We start from the raw sequence: 20553 nt of genomic DNA, 5'->3' as shown, positions 1-20553 counted from the left end.
CAGACTATTTAGCAAGTGTTTTCTTTCATACTTGTTTCTTGGTAGCATTGTTAGTATATTGCAATATTTTCTCTCCTATTAAAAATCTTCAGTAGCTCCATAAATCTACAAATTCCAAATCACTGAACCCATACTTTATTTTTTAGTGTCTGACACCATATTGTAATGTCTCAGGTTTGGCTACAATGTTTAAACATAATTAAAATAATATATATACATGAATTTTTACCTGTATGTCTCCAGCAGTTACTAGTTTTCAATAAGAAACATCACTTACAGCAAGGTTTTACGAGATCCTAGGCGCTAGGTATGTTGATGTTGCCTCTAACTACACATTTGAAACGTCATCTTGATTAAATGCTTCAGTGAACTTTAAAATTTTCACGCCCATGCGTTTTTTTTCCTCTCTCACAAAGACGCATGCTCACATCAAGTTTGGCAGCACTGCCAAGCAAGCTATCCCGTGTCACTTGCCTGCATCACAGGAGAAAGTATTAACACCCATCCATCATTTCATTTACACCTTGAAATGACAGCAGCTGGGAAAGAATAAAACAGGAGGAAAACAGTCTATACTGGACAGAGGAATGAGATGGTTCTGGTGTATTAAAGGGGAGATGTGTGTAATATGGGCAGCTAAATACGTCAGTGATGGAGGCAAAATTTCTAGCAGGGCTGACCAACCCTTTACTAGTTTGCACCAGCCCATGCCCAGAGGTAAGTGAGCACTCGGCAGGTATCACTGGCTGGTTGGTCAACAATGCTGTTTGCTTGGTTGTTGGAATCTGTGGTTGCTCTAGGAGTCAGAACTTCATACTAACCGTTTTCTTATGCCAATGTGACTTAGTCCTGTATGGAGCACAGACTTACATTTCTGGACCTGTATTATGTTGAGTTTAGTACTCTTCAAAAATGTTTACCTGTAAAAATGGAGGAATTTGACACTGGGTAGGTACATGCAGTATTACAGGCAATTCTCAGATTGAATCCTATCCTTGTCCATCAGTTAAAGCCAGACAAAGCATGGGCTTTGTATGTGGAATGATGGTAGACTTCAGAGGTCTGACTGCGAAGTTTAATTCCATTCATGCCTGTTATCTCTCCTGCTGCCCTGAATGCCTTGAAGAGACTTAAGATAGTAACCATATCCATAGATTTAGTGGGCATTGTGTTTTCATCCTCTCAACCTAAACCATCCTCCTGCATTGGTCTGTATACCCCACAAGGATCTCTATCACTTTGCAAGGTTGGCAGCATCAAAAGCTAGCGGTTGCTCTCTGCTTGTCCACTGCTATTCACCTGTACGACACTTTGGAACTGACCTCCTCAGCCACAAACATTTTCAATTTCACAGGCTCAAATTAAGGGTTGCATAGGAAATAAATAGATTTAGTGTCTTATTTAGTACATTATATTTAAGATGGTATTTAAGATGGAGATTTTTTTGCTTTCTCTTTCTGTTAACTATGCAGCAATCCTGTAACATTACATTCAGTGGTAATGAAAGGTTGCATTTAACCGATACCAGCTTGCTTGCACATTCAGTTCCTTAGTGTTGTAATGGTCCAGGTAAACAGCTTGTGCAGTGCTGAAGTGCTGAAAGGGAGCAGTCCTTTCTCCTAGAACTTCATCATCTTTTTCCCTGAGACACACAGATGTACACAAAAATTTCTTTAACTTCAATTAACACTACTTACAGGTCATCAGATTTTGTCTAGTTGTCAGAGTTCAAATCTGTTGTCTGTGCAGTGTTTGTACAACGTACACATCGATGCTTCCACATTTATTTAAGCTTAACTGCATCTTTTCCACTTAAGTTAGGTGGTGTGTTTGAAAACACGTAAAAAAATGTTGCTTGATGTAAGGTCAGGTGCCTGTGGTCTGGGTTCAGCAGCCCTGTTCCATCGCCCCTTCAGAGGGGTCGCTGCCACCAACGACAAGCCACTCACCAGAGCAGCGCTACCTTCGGGCGGCCGCGCTCCGAACACCCAACTGGAGGCCGCCCCACCGGCGGTGCGGGAGCAGCACGGGAGCGGGCACGGGCCGCTCCTCGCCCGAGCAAGGAGCCGGTGGCTCCGCCGGGGAAGGAGAAGCCACCCGCGCCCCGCCTCACAGCTGCCCGCCAGGGGGCGAGTGTTACGGGCGGCTGCGGTGCCGCGGGGCTCCCCCTACTGGCGGCCGGCGGCAACGCGCGGGGTGGGGGGCGCGGAGCGCGCCCGGCCCGGCCCCCGCCGCTGGCGCTTCGCAGGCGGCAGCGCCTCGGAGGCGGCAGCGGCAGTAGCCCGGCTCCCTGTCCGCCTCTGCCGCTGGGAGTGAGAGCCAGCCCGGGCATCTTCTGCCACGGCGGCCTCCTCCTACCCGCTCTCTCCTCTCCTTCCTTCTTTTCCACCTCTTCTCCGGCCGGTGAGCGCCGCCGGCTCGCCCCACCGTGAAGTCTGGGCGCCCCCCAGCCATCGCTGCTGCTCCCCATGGGGATCCGGGAGTTCCCCAACGGCTCCTCGCGGGGCAAAGCCGCCACCCTGTGAGTACCGCTGCGGGGCCGGACGGGCGGGGAGGGACGGGGACACCCCACCCCACCTCACCTTACCCCACCTTAGCCGGCGACACCGCCTGCTCGCTCCTGGGGGTCGCTCCGGTGAAGAGCGGCAAGGAAAGTTTGCGGTGCCGCCGTCGCCGGTCTCGCTCACCTGCCGGCGGAGGTCCCGCCGCCAACTTCGCCTCGGGCCGGGGCAGGGCGGCGGCGCTGGCAGCTGCGGTTCCCCGTTCCCCCGCTGACGCCCCTCTCCCGGCCCGCAGCGGCATGCGGCGCTCCCCCGATGTCAGTCCCCGGCGGCTGTCCGACATCAGCCCGCAGCTGCGGCAGCTGAAGTACCTGGTGGTGGACGAGGCCATCAAAGAGGACTTGAAGTGGTCCCGCTCCGTGGAGGACCTCACCAGCGCTTCCGTGGGGCTCACCTCCATTGAGGAGCGGATCCTCCGCATCACCGGCTACTACGGCTACCAGCCCTGGGCCGCCAGCTACAAACGTGAGTCCGCGGCGCGGCCGGGCGTGGGCGGCTGCGGGGAGCGGGACGGGCACCGGGGCTTTGCAGGGGGTCATCCCGACCCGGAGGCGGCTGATGAGTGCGGGTTGGAGGGACTGATCGCTTTGCCCCTGGGAGCAATTCGCCCCATGGGAGTGCTCTCACTCTGCGAAGAATTCCGTGCCCGTGATGCAGTTGCTGGCTCACAGGAGTGGAGTGCTAAAGAATCACGACAGCTAAATTCTGCTGAGAAAATAGGTCAAATATTTGTCTTAGTGTTGCAGACACACTTAGTGATGCTGATTACAATGTTTGTGACAGCTGTGTAAAAGCCCCAGTGCATTCATGCACATACCGTTTTCACAGGTAATGAGTTCAGAGCATCTTTCTGTTGTTTTAGGGGTCAGATTTTCACAGCACTTGATCTGAATATTATGCGTTTTCTTATGTCAAGTGGAACTGTTCCTTCCCTATGCTTGCACTTGAGAAACTTCCTATGATATCAATATGAAGAGAGACAGTGGAGCTGTATTCCTCCACATGATTTACAAAGGAAGTGATACCTTGATTGGCTGTAATATATCAACTAGTACATTTGTGTGTAATGCTCGCTCTTGCCCGTCATTAATTGCCACAATGGCAGCTGCATGAATTAACAAGTTAGAAGTGCAATTTACCAATTAACTGAAGCATTAAAATATTTTGGTTGTCTTAATGTCGTTTGCAGCATCACATGGGGGTTTTGCTGTGAGGATTCTGCTGTAACAGAAATAATTGCTTTGCAAGGAAGACTGGCTCTGATAAAGTGTTTTTATGTTGTTCTTTCTATTTAGTGTAAGCATTCTGAAATACTCTTGGATTATCTGTTTGTCAGTGTGCTTATAAGGGAAGAAAATGATACAAGAAAGCATGGTACACAGGACTAGTTCAGTTTCTCTGTGAAGAGCAACTCCTGGTTGCTTGATAATAGGACTTTACTAGTAAATATTCTAAGACTTCTTCTCTAAGAGCCTTTTTATTTTTTTTTCCTTTTTTTTTTTGATTGCAGTTATGGCAGAAATATCTGTTATTTGCTACTTTACTCACAGGGAATATGGGATTTCTCTGAGAGCAATTCCATTGCCTGGATTGGGACCATTCTTGAGAGTAATGCTTATTCAGGTCAGTTTTCAGGATCAGTTCATATGCTGATGCCAGACTGAGTTGGATTTTAGTGCTTCTGTCTGAAAGAGTGACTAACAACCCAGCTGAAGTCGCACTGAGCTGCTATGGCTGAACTTTCTGAAATAATAAAGGTCATGCTGGCTGCTCAATTATATCCTATTTGTTGAAATTTATAACTGTGTCTGAAAAAGTTAATTGCAAGCTTAAGCCTGCTATTCTAGTTGTATTTTCCTCTCATAACTTGTTCTGAATAACCAAATTACATACTTGAGTTGTAATGGTGGGGGATAAATATACAAAGTGTCTGAGTTGCATAAATGTGTGTCTAAGAATAATAGGTTATGTGAAGTTATTGCCAATTTAAAATCTGACTTGCTATGAATGCAGAAGAGGACACTGAAGAAAAGATCCATCTCTCTAGCTGGGATAATAAGGCATGGCTTAAGCAAAGCTGTGTTGGTCTGCATCACCTGAATAGCTGGCTGAATGCATGTAAATGGGGTAGATCATCAAAAGTGGGAAAGTCGAGTCTGTGACAGCTACTTTGAAACCTCTTGGAATGCTCCTTCAAGCTGGGCTTAAGCCCAGTTTTGGGGTGTGGACTTTCTGTGTGACTTCCCAGTTAGAAATTGTCTCAAGAAGTGTGAACAAACAATTTGTATTAAGTTCAGATTGCACCCTGGGTACTTCTTGTTATCTTATTGTGTATGCCTGTAGACATTTAGGTGTTGCTGGCGCTATGAGTGCAATTACAGTACGCATTAACAATGGACCTACTTTCTGGAAAGTAAGTCTGCAGTCTAGCCTGATCTAGAGTTGGTCTCTCTCAGTGACATTCTTTTTATTGTAACTAAATCACCTGTAGGGCAAGATCTGGTTTGTTGTGTTTTTTTTTCGCACGGAAGTGTATTTCTTTCATACTTTCTGTAGACTGTTTATATATATATGTATGTGTGTATGTATCTGTGCATGCATGTATAAAATTGTTGGAGACATTCAGGACATTTTTTGAGGTTTTTTTTTAACAAAACTCCATGATAGAAACTACCAGAGGTAATCAGAGATAGTGTTGACCCCATGCCATGACATCAAAATTTCTTGGAGACTAGTTTTGCAGTGATGAAAACTTGAGCGTTTTAAACATATTGGGATACCTCAAGCTTATGTAGCAAGTCCAGTGTTTAATATACTTATAAATTAGATGGAAAGAGAGGAGAAAGAAGTGAAAATCTGCTAAAGACATAAACTGATATGGATTGGACAGAATGAGAAAGGACTCATCATTACTCAAGAGAGACCTGACCCAGCAAGGTGAATAGGCCAGATGTCAACAGATTACATTCAATTATTACAAATAAAAGCCTCATCTTTCCTGAGAATGCTGAAATTACCTGCAGAATTTCACATTATCACATCAGCTGCTAAGAGGGAATAGCTTGTGACTGTATGCAGCTCAGGGAAGACCTCTGCTGTTTGACTGCACTTGCAAACTAGATTTTAGGAACTGGAATAATGTAACATACTGCCTGCGTTACGATGCCTTCAAAGAATTTAGTGGTACAGTCTAGTGAAATACTGTGTAATATTGGTTGTCTTTCAAAAAAAGATTACAGAAGGCTCTGGGATGAGTAAGGAGAAAGAGTACAGGCATTCTATAAAGAATCTCAGGAGTTTGGTTGTCTACCTTAAAGAGGTTGAAACAAAAGTATGGAAGGTACTGGCACATATTGCTCAGGCAGATAGAGGGTTTTCCTTCTTATTGTGTCGTAAGAGAAAAACAGGTGGACAGTCAGTGAAGGTGAAAAGCTGTTAATTAAAAACTGATGGAAAAAGAAACAGTTTTTAAGAAAGCATGCAATTTGTTCTTGAGATTGGGAATTCAAGGGCTTGTATTTGACAGCAGTGACTGTAATAAATTGGGAACATACTAGAGAGAATATTCAGAATTATTCAGAAAATTATTCAGAATTCAAAACGTCATTATTCAGAATTCAAAACATCATTATTAAGAATTAGGCTGGGAGGGGGCTGATTTCTTGAGGGTTTGTTTTGCTTCTCTCTGTAGCATGTGCCTACCTTTAGAAAGAGTGATAGGGTTGTGTTTAGTCTGATCCAATCTGGCAGTTCTTGTTTTTCTGAAATTCTAACTATTGATTTTCAGGGTAACTAATTATGTGAATAACTGCTCTCCAGTCTAAATCCAATATTCGTATTTGTCCCATGGGGACTATTCTGCAGCATCTGATTTGATTTCTGAAATGCAAAGGCAGAGGAGAAGAAACACATATTAAGGTGCAGTCAGATTGTAGAGTCATACTCTGATGCAGCTACATTAATAGGAGAGCTTAACATTTGTGAAATCCTAGTTATCAACAAGAGGTATTGACTTTTAATTTTTTTTTAATTAACACATAGGGATGAAAGAACTTAATTAAAAAGCAAAGCAAAAATAAACAACAAAAAATAACCAAACATGAAACCCCACAAAAAGGCTGATCACTGTAGATCCCAGTGACAGCCTTTGTTTTTGCATGGAAAGGAAACCATTATTAAGGCTGTATTAGGAGTGCTGTTCTCTTCCATGAAGGTTAAGTAAATTATCATGATTTCTGCCTCTAAAAGCTTGTGACTTCAGTTTAATAGCAGAGACAAGTTTGGAGGTGAACAGACATATGTAAGTTTCCATTTCATGCCATTATCAGAAGGACTTAGATTTCTAAATATTTTTAGAAATACAGATGTCACTAAACTTTTGAATTGTCTTGCTGATCAGTATGGAAGACCTGTCTATTTTAATTATTGTAGCAAGTGGTAGGGCCCTTGTTTCCACACGAAATGTGCACAGCTAGCACCTTTGCAAAACGTTCATTTTTCTCTACATTAACTAGGTCTATTTTGCAGTGATTCAATATCTCAGTCTGTCATTATGTGATTAGTATTTTAAAGACATTCATGTGGGCTTGAGCCAACTATCCCTTTTGTACAAACTTTGCCTCTTCCTACAGATCACCTGCTTCTACTCCTTTTTTAAGAATAGGATTTTTCTTCTAAACAGGCACTTTGAAGTACCTGTAGCATGTGTTCTTACACAATACAGTCTTGTTATGGATAAATCAGGATTACATGGGTCCCTCCCTCCTTTTAGATGCCCAAGAGACCACCTGGCCTCTCACTTTTATTCACTTACTTTCTTTGTGTGCATACAGATGTTACTCTACCTGCAGAAAAAATACTTTTAAATCCTCTCAGTTCTATTTATTTCATAAGAATTGACCACGGTCTGTGGCACAGCTTGTGAACATGCATTTCTATGAGACTTTGACCTTATGAATAATTCCAGGTTGTTCCAGTGATGACTTCTAAGTTGGCATATTGTTGCTCAGGTGAAAGGGAAAGATGGTGTCCAATAACTGAAGTTCACTGCCTTTTCTCCTCCTTGCTACTTTAAATGTTAGCTTCCTATTTTTAATGTTTCTTCATAGTGATTTCAACTGTAATAAAATAAACCCAACAGTTGTAATGTCCAGAATTTCAATGTAGTACTTATCCGGCATGTCACATAGTAGGTCTTGACCTGGACATGGAATTTAAGTGCCATCACCAATACAAGTAATATATTGGAACACACTAGCTTACAAATACCCTGGGCATTGCTCAGAAAGCATAATTGTCTGAGTATGAAAATGCCCCAGTGACTGAACTTTGATGGCCCTTCAAGGTAGTAAGTCAGTGTTGGTTTTAGCTAATTAAAAGTATGAACATTGTACCCTTGTAAATGTTGAAGCATCAGTTATACAGCTAAAGATGAGTGTTTCCAGCTGATCTTTGGTGTTCCTTCTTGTGATCTGCTTTTAATGTGTCATTGAATGCTGTAAGTTTCACACTGACTAAAAGCTAATCCAGTGGGGATATGAATCAGGGTAAAATTATTAATGCTTGAAATTGGTGCAAATTTGCATATTTGCATCCTAGCAAGAATTTAACTTATCTTTTTGAGGTGATATACAGGAATCTTCAGAAGTTGAAAGGCAGAAATTGAAGAGTATTGGTTTCCCCAGGAAAGCCATTTTCAGGCCAGATGTAAGCAATTAATTTAAAACTGATTACTTGCTTTCCAATACAGAAATACTGAATGTAATGCTGCTATAACTAATGCAAGACTTGGTGGTGTTCATGTTGCTGCTCCTGTGGTCAAACGATCCTCTTGCAAAGTGCGAATCTTGCTTTTCAGCTGAACACATGGAGTAATCTCTAGATGTTTTATTCTGAGAGAGAAACGTGGATAGCTACCCATTGTCCATTTATAGGTCAACCCCCGTTCTTGCCCTCCACTCCCCAAAACTTAGAAGACAAGTGAAAATATATGCCTGATTAACAGGCCTGATTATTTTTTTTTCATGCTTTTCATTGGCAATACTAACATAACTAAGTGTTATGCTAACAAGAACAGCTAAGAAAACATGGTATCTCTGTCGTGGTTTAAACCCAGTCAGGTAACTCGTTCACTCACCCCCCCCCCCCCCTTCTTTCCCTCCCCCTACTCCCAGAGGGACGGAGAGGAGAATCGAAAAGAATGCAACTCCCACGGGTTGAGATAAGAACAGTTTAGTAACTAAGGCATAACACAAATCACTACTGCTACCACCAATAATAACAATGATAAAGGAAATAACAAGGGAAGAGAATACAACACCTCACCACCAGCCGACCGATAACTTGCCCCCCCTCAGCCCGACCAAGCACCGACCCATACCTCCTCCAACCCTGCCGTCTCCCAGCCCTTCCGGCTCACTCCCAGTTACATCCTGGGCATGACGTGCTGTGGTATGAAATACCTCTTTGGTCAGTTTGGGTCAGGTGTCCTGTCTCTGCTTCCTCCTGGCTTCCCCTCCTCCCTGGCAGAGCATGAGGCTCACAAAGTCCTTGGCCAAACCAAAACATCGCTATCAGCTCTGTTCCCGAGCCAAAAGTCAAAACACTGCACTGCACCAGCTACCAAGAAGGAGAAACATGACTGCTACTGCTGAACCCAGGACATATCTCCTACAGGTGAAATAAAGCAATGGCAATGAATTGCATAGCAGAATTGAAAGTTCTGTAGCATTATTGTTTCACACATCAGCTATAATTGTCTGCTGCAACATAAACTTGCGTATGGTTGTACACAAACCAGGGACACTACTGATTTACATCCACAGGACAGCTCACACAGCAACTTGTAAAGACATTTCCCTGTATACTCATTGTAACAGGAGAGCTGTCCCCAGAAACAGTCTCTTAAAATTTTTCAGAGACCTAATCATAAACCTGCAGCGGATGTCCCAGGATATTACAGGAGACTTTTCTCAATGGAAAAGGAACCCATTGGCCCCTGTGGGCTTCAACCCTGGCTGGTCTTGCAACTGAGAATGAGTATGGAGTAGCACAATCTGGCCATGGGAGACAGTGCAGAGGAGTACAGGTTTGGAATACTAGTCAGCTGCAAAGGTACCTTATGAATATTTAAAGAAATAGGGAAATTGAAATACAGCCAGCCTTTCAGAAGTTTCTTTTTCAAGACAATTCCAATGGAGAAGAGACATGAGAGTTCTTTGGCTTTTGGCAGGTGGAAAGAAAAGTATTTTTTGGACAATGTTAAGCAGTAAACCTGGTTCCTGTTGAATGCAGAGCCTCATTAATTACAAATTTTAAGTTTTAAATTGCTTGCTGGGAAGCCAAGCAAATTGTGATTTAAACTGCTGTGCTAAACATTTTGAATTTTTGGGTAAATATTTAGTAAATTATGTTTAGTGAACATTTAGTAACTTGTTTACTAAACAAATTAACTGTGTAGGCTTAAGTAACCACCACTTTTAACTAGGCAGCTGGTGAAGTATTTTATAGTTTGTGTCTAGTTTTCACAGAGAAAAGAAACTAAAAATAACCACCTAGAAATAGTCTCTCTTTTTTTGTTGTTTGTTTCCCGTTTAAACGAATTAATTGGTTGCTTTCAACTTTCTTTTTGTCAGTGCAGCTTTAATCTGCTGTACACCATTTATGCAAAACAGTCCATGGGACAGCAATTAGGGGTTTGTTGGATTCCAGCATTTATTTTATGTCCTTCACAAACTTTATCATTGAATGTTTTTGTTTTGGGAGAATATACCACCAAAATCTCTATAGTGAAAATCTACTCTTAAAGTTAGTTGTATGACCTTATAAAGCCAGGGCCCATGTTAACAGTTTTGAAGGAGAGTGTTACCTAGCATTTGAGACTCCTTTCACTGGGGAGCTGTATTGGGTTTTTTTTTAAATAGAAATGTGAATGTGTTCACTAATCAATGCATTGAATCCATAAGAATGGATTGTGGCTAAACCCACAAATTACTCTGTATTGATAAGGAATAATGAGGAAGCAAGCTTAGAGACTATCAAGAATTATGAACAAACGCTTATTTTTAGAACTATCTTTATTGTAGGCCCTTCATCAGGGTAAATTTCTGTAATACTTCTGGAGCGTACTGTGTGGTGCATATTTGCAACTTAAATCAATGATTTGCTTAATAAGAGCAATTAGTTGCATAAGATAATGCATTGGAATCTGACTTCAAAGTCTGCTGGTCTATGGTAATATCAGATGCTGTTGTGTAACTGTAGTATTACTGAAACACTGAGCCACAAAAGGACAAAGACTCATGATCCCAGATGTTTGTCCCTCTTGAAATTGCTTAGTGCATCACCAGCAAAGCTCATTTGCCTAATAGCTAATTTTACCAAGTTCTGATTCATGTCAGGGCTATCTTCAAAGTGAGGTTTTGTTCCCCAATTTCTCTATAATGTAATAAGGTGCTTGTGTTTCATATTCCTGGTGCAAATCAAAAGCTGCTGATAATTGATGCCATCTACTTGAGGTCAAATAAGCGTCTAGATAAAGAGAGGGTTGGAAAAGTTACTTACAGGCAACTTTAGCCCTTTGCCAAAATGGCCTTTTCTGGAGCAACTGAGGTTGTAGTTCTGCTTCTTTCTTTCTTATGGAAGCCGAAGCCACATGCTTTCCACTGTCACTAGTGAATTATGACTACTCTGAGAACAGTAATATAATGAGCATTTATGTCTGGAGAAAGAAATTTATCTGCAAATCATGGTTTCTACCTAGGGAGTAGCTAGACATAGGATCATAAAATGGTTAGGGCTGGAAAGGACCTTAAAGATCATCTAGGTCAAACCCCCATGCCATGGGCAGGGACACGTTCCACTAGACCAGGTTGCTCAAAGCCCCATCCAACCTGGCCTTGCACACTCCACGGATGGGGCATCCACAACTTTTCTGGACAATCTGTGCCAGAACCTCACCACCCTCACAATAGAGGACTTTTCCTAATATCTAAATTCCCCCTCTGTCAGTTTAAAACCATTTCCCCTTTTTCTACCCCTACATGCCCTTGTAAAAATTTCCTCTGCAGGTTTCTTGTAGGGCCTCCACACTGGAAGTGCTACCAAGTACAGGAAGGCTACTGTAAGGTCTCCCCTGAGCCTTCTGCAGGCTGAACAATCCCAATTCTCTCAGCCTGTCTTCATAGGAGAGGTGCTCCAGTCTTCTGATCATCTTTGTGGCCCTACTCTGGACCCACTCCAACAGGTCAACATCCTTCTTATACTGAGGGCCACAGAGCTGGATACAGTTCTCCACGTGAAGCCTCACAAGAGTGGAGTAGAGGGGGAGAATCACCTCCCTTCACACGCTCAAAGGTCATGCTCCTTTTGATGCAGCCCAGGATACGGTTGGCTTTCTGGGATGCAAGCGCACACTGAAGCTGGCTCATGTTGAGCTTCTTGTCAATCAACACGCCCAAGTCCTTCTCCACAGGGATGCTCTGAATCTCTTCTCTGCCCAACCTGTAGCTGTGCCTGGGATTGCTCCGACCCAGGTGTAGGACCTTGCACTTGGTACGGTTAAATTTCATGAGGTTGGCATCAGCTCACCTCTCAAGCGTGTCCAAGTCCCTCTGGATGGCATTCCTTCCCTCCAGCCTATCAACCAAACCACACAGCTTGGTGTCATCGGCAAACTTGCTGAGGGTGCACTCAATCCCACTGTCCATGACTGTCTATGTGGCTGATAAAGATGTTAAACAGTGCCAGTGCAATAATGATCCCTGAGGAACCTGATACTTGTTCCACTTGTCACTGGTCTCCATGTTCCCCATCAAGCCCTCCTTGTTGGTGAGAGCAAGGTCCAGCATAGCCTTCATGCCATATATCTTATTGTGGAACCTGTTTCCCTGAGCAGTTTTGATTACCTGATTATCTTCACTTAGCATATTATTTCATTCCTCGCACATTTGTGGAAGAAAAAACATACTGTGATTGATGGAAGGCCACAGAGAAACATTTATGAACCACTCCTTGAAACATGCCATAGATAGGAGGCATGTGGGGGTGGTGTTCCCTGATTTAATCTTCTTTAAACTTTGTCAAGCTTGTGCTGCACTCAGCCAGATCCCCTTATAAAAAAGTGCATCTAAGTGGTTTCAAACACCTCTATTTTTCTCTTGAACTTGATGGCCTTGTGATGTTCATTTTTGTACCAAATATGCCTTATTTTGCTTCCTGTCATTTTGTTTTCATGAGTGTACCCGGCAAATGTAAGAATTGGGCTTTTTTTTTTTTTTTTTCCCTGAGAAAAGCTATTTCACAAGTGTAAGAATTTAGGTGGCCTCACATTTAGAAAAATAAGGATTAGCCAACAGCATGTGTTAACTCAGCAAGCCAGTCATAAGAGGCAAGGAAATTTGAAGTTTCTTTGAGTTTCTCCAAGACAAGGGCCTGGAACTGGCTCCTAGTAAAATAACAAGTTCCTGATCTTGCAATTAAATATACTTTTTGCTGTGCTGTAACTGGTCCCCATGCAATAGTTTGTGAAAAGGGGCCTTATGTGTCTAAAGGCAGCAACCATTTTTTCAGTTTTGAACAGTGGTGCAAAGTTCTGCTAGTCCCACTGCAATATAAATGATAGGTGGGAGAGGTAATCTGATAGTGACAACCCAAAGAGTTCTATCATATTTTTCTTTACATTTATATTAGAAATAGCACAGATTGGACACTTTTCTTCATTATCTTTTCTTCACACCAGCTATAAGGTACCAAAGTAGCATGAAAGAGGAGCTTGTACACTGTTCATGTATGCTAGAGAAGGCAAAGTCATTTGATTCTTAAACTAGTAGTTGTGCTGTTTGTGAGCCCTGTAGCAGTCTGAGGGCTCTGCCTCATCCAGAGTATCTTGCTTCAGCTTTGCCAGATCTATGCAGTTGGTATGAACAGAGAACAGGCTTGTGCTCAGATGGGAAGTGAACAGAGAATCTGCCTCTTCAGAGATAGTGTGCTTCTGTGGGGATGATGATGTTTTCTTCATGGTCATGTCCTGAAAGCCTGGAGTTGACTTTTTCAAACAGTAACTTGTATCCAGACAATGTGGTTTATTGGGTGTTCTGTAGGGATTATCTGCTTGCCAGTTTTTGCCCTAGCTGAAATACTCAGTGTCAGGATTAACATCAACCATGCAGTGTTTACACCATGAAACAGGAAACACATCTTCATGGCTTTATGATTCTGTTGGCTCTCGTTCGCACTTTATGCAATGTCTTTTGAAAGCTTTCAGACTGATTCAATAAAATATGCAGCCATCTGTACTAGTATTTGTTTGGGCAAACTGAAATGATAATATTCTTATGGAAATCATGTTTAATTTTCCAGTTTAGACATTAGCCACTGCTTATGGTTTTGGGTAGCACTTTCCATGGAACAGAAATGAATAATAGAAAACATATTGTTCCTTGTATTTTTGCTGAAATTATTTTTTGCTGTATAGCATTTAGCTTTACAGTGTACCACTAGCCTGCTAACTTCTCAGTTGTGGATTTTTCTTCCTTTCAGAAACAGGCATTTATAAATCAAAAATATGTTTAGGCTTGATTTTCAGAGGCTAGTTAAAGAGAAGAAATTACAAATTGATATAAAAGTAGAAAAAGGCAACAAATGAAACCCTGAGAGTCAGTAGAGCCATGGAAAAATGTCTGTAATCAAAGTTAGGAGTTTGGACCACTTTCAAGTTGAGCAAGAGGAGTGAGAAAAGGTCAGAAAAGGCTTTTTTTTTCCTACAGATTTGGCTTCCTGATGCTTATACGTGTGTGGGGAGTACAGGCCTCTGTTTTTAAGGACTTCTATTTCAGCTATTTCTTACATGCATTGCCAATTTACAGACACTGTAATTTAGGAACTCGGGTATTATTCAAGCCAGAGATTATGCCCAGACAAAGTGAATTATGGTGCAAACAGGAGTTCAGAAACAGTTTAAGGTGTCTCTATAGCCATGGGAGTGAAGGTGGGTCTTGAGAATGAACGTAAGCCCACATTTAATTAGTATTGTAAGTATATTGTGGGACCCCGGCATCCAGCCACGTGAACGTGAACCTTCTTCCAGTATGTAGGGTTTATAGCCCTTTTTCCAAAGATTCTCTTTTTCAGTCTGGGAAAATGCATGAGTTTGAATGAAAAACAAGATTAAAATGTTGGAATAGAGCTGCTGTATGCATTGCTTCATGGATTTCAGGAGGCTATCTGACTCCTGGATGGTTTCTTCAGCTTGTCAAGTTATCCTGGGAGAATACATGAAGAGTGCAAAAGGACATCTTAAATCTCATCTTAAATCACTGCATTCCCACAGTTGTATGACAGTGCACTGTAAAATGTAACCTCTGGTTCCTGCTCATAAAATTATTTCTCAGTCTTTGGGAAATATTATTTAAAATACAACTTATTTAATAAACAACTCCTTTATTTGTTTTTCTTGTTTCAAATGCAAAAAGAAAATGTAGTACCTTTTGTTGTTTCAAACTTTACATCTTAGTAATATGTGGTTCAGTTTCTATAGGAAATTCTTTGACTTTTGCAAATAGTTACTTCAAGAGGTAGAGGGCTGTATATGTGTTCTGACTTCATACAGGCTGAATGGTTTTGTGTTCTATAATATTTCTCCAAATGGAAACAAAGATGGGCAGTAAATCATAGAAGCATAACAGGTATATTCTTTGTAGAAAAATGTATGGACAAAACCCATGTCTTGAATCTTGTATTGGGAGCAATACTTTGGACCTTTTGTTTCTGGTATGTGCATAATAGAAGTTGAATCTCACTGGAAATAATTCTGGCAAACAATATTAGTCATTCTGTATTTCTAGAAAACTCAGAAAATGAACAGATTTTTGCCTCGCATCTTTATAGGTATCTTTGCTATTCATGTTACTTTAAAATGGCATTCATATACCAGACAGTGTTTTCTTTCTGCATGTCAGATTCTTTTACATCCTACAATAACACTTCTCTAAAAGCACAGTATCTCTTCTACATAATAAAAATACGTTGGAAGCGGGAATGATACCAGAATCTCAAGAGTGTAAGCCTAGACTCTCTTATGACTCCCTAAGTACTTCTCATGTCTTGATGACTTTATTGAACAAAGGAAGCTGGGAAATGCATCTCCAGTAGAGCACTTCTTGGTCAAAGTAATGTATTATTCAGCTCAGCAGTCAAAATAATGTTGCAAATAGGAGAGAATTAGAAGAGGTGTTGGAATGAACCCCGACTCCAATCAAGCCCATGGCACTTTTGTCAGTAACTTTAGTCAAGCCAGGTTTCACCCCCCGGGCTTAAATCTTTGAGTTTGCCTTTTAAACAGGCTTCCTGCTTTATATGCTGAACATCTGTTCCTAAGGCAACTGCATCCAATTACACCTACCCATAAATGGTCTTTATTATATGTTCCTGAGCACTATTGAGGAGCTCCATTTAAATTACAGAAGAATTATTTCTTTTAATAGATGTGCAGTTTTAATTTTCTTTCATCTTGAACTTGGTATTTAATTAGTACTTAATAGTTTGTCCCAACACGAGTAGAAAGCATCTACAACAATTGAGAAGAGACCATGCTTTCTTCCCATTGCCTAGAAAACTGACCACTCGGAGCCCAGGTGCTGAAAGGAGAAAACATACGTACAGTCATTTGCAGTTTTAGGTTAGGAGATAAGGATTGAGACGTCTAACAGGGCATGCTAATTGAAGCACTGGGATAGGAGGCGAAGGTCCTCAAAGAGGTCTGTTACCAGCAAGAAATAAAAAATTCTTTAGCACAAAGTCCCTGATTTTTGCTATATGCCAAACCATTGTTCATGTCTTTTCGCTTCATGTGAGGACAAAGAATCCACCTAAACTAGTATGGGGGACGCTGAATGGATCTGAGGCAGGAGCCTTTTAAAACAATAACACAAAGGCATTCTATTTCATCATTTGTATAACTTGGAAGCTAGTTAGGATTTGACAGCCCTCATTCAGTCAGCTGAGGAATAAGAACATAAAAAAAGAGACTCTTTGCAAATATGGACAAAGGATGGTGTGCAGTGGGATGGGATCACGGGGTTCATCAAGAAATATGAAATGCTAAAGATGTTGTACATGCAACTTAGGGTTTTTTTTTATTGTTGTCAAACTATCCCACCACAGGGCCCTGTGAGTGATGTATGGGATGCAGCTTGGAGAAACTCCCAGGTAAAATTTTAAATCCATCTAATGAAACTGGTTGACTGGATTAGTGCATTAACCTCTTTTTATTTTCAAAGTCTGGAATCATTCAGTCTTAATGTTGGTAAAACTCTGATAGAAGCGAAGAGGAGTTTTGCCCAACTAAAACCAGCAGTTAATGGTGTGAAGGAATACTGCAGTCCTGAAGGGAAGTGAGGGTTCTGGTCTGTGTTTGTAAGAGGTCTACGAAAGCTGTGCTGTTTGGCAGTCTTGGACGCTCATAAACCTCCAGAGACTACCAGGAGTAAACTAACCAGAGTATTTTTACAAACACAACATGCTATCACAAGGCCAGCATCTCTTTTTCTGTTCTAATGCTTTCTGCACTTTTCAAATGCAAGTGCAGACTGGATCTGGTCCCAGCATCCAGCTGAGAGCATACCTGTTGTAGCTATCTGGTGATGTAAAGACATATAGTAAATTCACTTCTAGCTAAGAGCATTTGCCCTGGAAATGTCTAGTGAATTCCTTTGTTTACTTCACTTTTTTTCCATGCAGAAAGCGAGTAGACGGTAAGTATTTGTGATCCTCCAATTATTTATAAGAAAAGGATCATGCTTATTTATGCTAGGTGAGGACAACATGAGAGCAATGAAACTAGCTTTCATTCTGCAGCAGTTCAAAATAGGAGGAGGTAAAACAATCTCAGATGTTGAGACAATTTGGATCTTGAAACACATTTTCGGGAGGAGGCTTATAGAACCTTAGCCAAAGTTGTAGGAATTAGTCTGGAGTAGTAAGAGGGATGTAGATAAAGAGATTAAATATTAGTTAATACCTTGGATATTAACTGCTCCAGCTGAATTTCTGTGCATCAACACATTGCAGAAAGGCTTCTTTCACTTGAGATATATAGCTCTCAGCTAGTACAAGGTTAAACCAGTTGCACTGTAATCTGCTTTGTGTAACAGCAGCTAATTTTATTAAAAGAAAATTAATCATATAAATCTGGGTTCAGTGTTGAAAATGGAAAATTTCTCTGACAATAACCAGCCTTGCAGTTCCTGATCTTTCTTGCTTCTTTGTTGCTGTTGATATGTTTCTAATAGGCTGAATTATTCTGTCATCTCCTAAAGATGGTTTCATTACATTTTTTTTCTTTTTTTTAGGGTTAAAAATAGAGCAGTTCTCAACCATTCCCTACTTTAAATAGTATTTCTCCAATAGTTTTGCATTTATAAGCTTTGGGGACTAGCTAACAAATGAAGTTTAATCCTTACAGTAATTGCTGTAAGGTAGTGCTTCAAGCTTGTTGGTATTAAAGAGTCATTTTTACAATGCCTTTAATCATGTGCTTTAACTTTTGGTCAGCCCTGAAGTGGTCAGGCAGTTGGACTAGGTAATTATTGTAGGTCCGTTCCAACTGAAACTATTCTATTATACTCTTCATCCCTCTCATCATTTTTATAATTTTAATGTTAGAACATTAAAATATTAAGGACCTGTATAATAATGAAAATAATAACTGAAAATGCCCATGGCTGTAAGTAAAGTCATGCATCTGTTTACAAAAAATTGAAAGATAGGTCTTCAATGGTTTTTATTGAGTTAAATAATCAGGGAGCTATAGTTCCATGGAAATATTTCTGCAACTATTTGATACACAAATTTCAAGCCTGCGGGATTATATATAACTTAAATTGTGCAGTGTCTGTGTGATTAAAATTATCCATTTTTATATATTAACTTTTAGGATGTTAATTATTAGTATTGCCCCAAATAGATGGTTTCTACTGACTGTGTAAATTTTTTTGAAAATACTAATTTAATATTTTTCACAACATAAAATATAATTTTTGTCTATGCAAATTATAGCAATCTAGAAGATTTCATCATTGCTCTTATACATACATTATAAGTCAATCTGTGTGTGAATAAACCAAGTAATTTTTCTGTGTAACCAGAAATAATTCCATTCAGTGTCAAAATACTTCAGTTATCCTTTCTAACATAATCATTGATCTCTGTTTTAATTCTTTTCATCAATCTGATCTTGTCGTTTTTCCAGAATGTAATATAATCCAAAGTAATTCACGTCTTGAGCAATTATCTTTAATACAATGGTCTGTCTATAAGGAAACATCCTTCTGTCAGGGTTTCTTCGGAGTTTATTTAATGTAAACTAAAAACTGTATACATTAGTGTTTTGATGGATGCTTGATTTATTTGAGAAAATCTATTTCTCCTGGTAATATTTCTGAGTGACCAATTAAATATTATAGCACCATGTTGTGAAATCGTCTGATAATCTTGTTTGCAAGAAGCACCATTTCCTTAAACATAAAACCCTCTTCAGACCAAGTACACTGTTCATTTTACTTAAGTTGGTTCTGTGCTGATTTCGGTGGAGATAAGTAGTACTTCAGCAGCACAAGCTAGTAGAATCCAGCTTAAAATAAATAGCCTGGAAAGAAGAGTGAAGACAGCTATCAGTTGTAGAGTTTGGGGAAAACAGTGTTAACAGTTTCAAGTATCTATCTGTCCTGAATCCCAAATGCAGCATGTGACAAGAAACTTTAATTACCACATTTTTTTGTGATCAATTTTAACTCTGGGTCAGGTTCTTGGAAATAGGAAAAATTTTGTCATGCACAAGTCTTACATAGAGTTGTAGACTATAAGAGACTTACAGTCTTTTACACAGAACCCAAGTCTCTGTGTGTTCTGTATAATCCTCACCTAAGGAACCGTCATCTTTAAGGAGCCACTATTAACTACACATTATTTGCAAGTGATTATCTGTGATTTGAACAAGAAGAATGGAAGGAGAGGGAGAGAAATTAATTTTAGCTACCGGGAAGTAGTTATGTGTGAAGTTGTAACTACTGCTTTCCGTTCTCCAACAACTGCCCTTTTTGTCTGTGTGGTTCTGTAATGAAAATTATGTCCCATGAACATCACGACAAAATACCCTATACAACTTTCATTTTTCTTTTTCCTTCCTAAATTCAAATCACTTCATTGATGTGATGTGCAGTTTGAAGTACTCTGTGGATATGTTAGCTGATCATCATATACAACTGTAAGCAAATAACCAGTCTTCCGAATTGAATTGCACTGCAATGTGGCTGAGGTAGCCATCTAATGGCCTTCCTGTTGTAGACTTTGACAAGGAAGGGAAATTGGCAAAGGGAAGAAAAGGAAGGGTACCGGTTTTTATTCTTATATCAAACACACCAGTTTTGTCAGTGTGCCAGGTAATAAGTATCAGCCAGCAGTAGTCTGGAAAGCTAGAAGTAATTAAGCTTCAATTACCTAGACTAATTTTCAAGTTCTGTATGGCTGGGCAGAAGACTGAGATCCTCAAAGGTTTTGGTAAGTCTAAGTTCAATTAATTTCAGTGAGAGTTAGATGCTCAAATGTAAAGGCTGCACCTTAGATTCATTCTGCTGCCTCAGTCTTCATTTTCTTGTTAGTGGAGTTTCTAAGGTGTAGCCTGGTATCTGTGATAAAGATGATCATTTGATGTCATTTTCCTCTGAGAGGGACTTTGTTGCCTGATTTGGCACCATGTTTTATCTGTAGCTTGTAGGTCATTCTTTCACCCCAAGCTGTAAGTCGGGTTTGGTTTCATGCTTTATGATAGGATCTGTACAACTCCTGGGCACCAATATAAATATTATGAATATAAGGTCCTGCAGAGGAATATATTTCCAACTCTGTGTGCAGTCAGTCATCTCTAAGAATGAAATGTTAGTAAATTACATTGAAGCTCTCTGCTCCTTTAAGTCAGCTTTTTCTGAAGAGCCTGGGC

General features: G+C 40.6%; 1 protein-coding gene across 2 annotated transcripts in view; it reads left to right on the top strand.

Moving 5' to 3' along the window:
* The first annotated feature begins 2210 nt into the window (after positions 1–2210).
* Positions 2211–20553, top strand: part of SLC35F3 (solute carrier family 35 member F3) — a 169822-nt gene continuing 151479 nt past the window's right edge. The window contains exons 1-2 of one of the 2 annotated variants that reach the window (XM_061471255.1): positions 2211–2521; positions 2797–3026. In XM_061471255.1, the coding sequence (XP_061327239.1) occupies positions 2469–2521; positions 2797–3026 (283 nt within the window). In that variant the 5' untranslated portion in view covers positions 2211–2468. The remainder of the gene's footprint in view (positions 2522–2796; positions 3027–20553) is intronic. The other variant, XM_061471253.1, reaches the window with a different exon arrangement.

The sequence above is a fragment of the Pezoporus flaviventris genome, unplaced genomic scaffold (genome assembly GCF_033815535.1).
Source record: "Pezoporus flaviventris isolate CSIRO_AGI_PZ_B2104156 unplaced genomic scaffold, CSIRO_AGI_Pfla_v1 ptg000066l, whole genome shotgun sequence".
In the NCBI taxonomy this organism is placed as follows: domain Eukaryota; kingdom Metazoa; phylum Chordata; class Aves; order Psittaciformes; family Psittacidae; genus Pezoporus; species Pezoporus flaviventris.
Note: the sequence above shows the minus strand (reverse complement) of the source record. Positions and strands in the feature narration are given on the sequence as shown.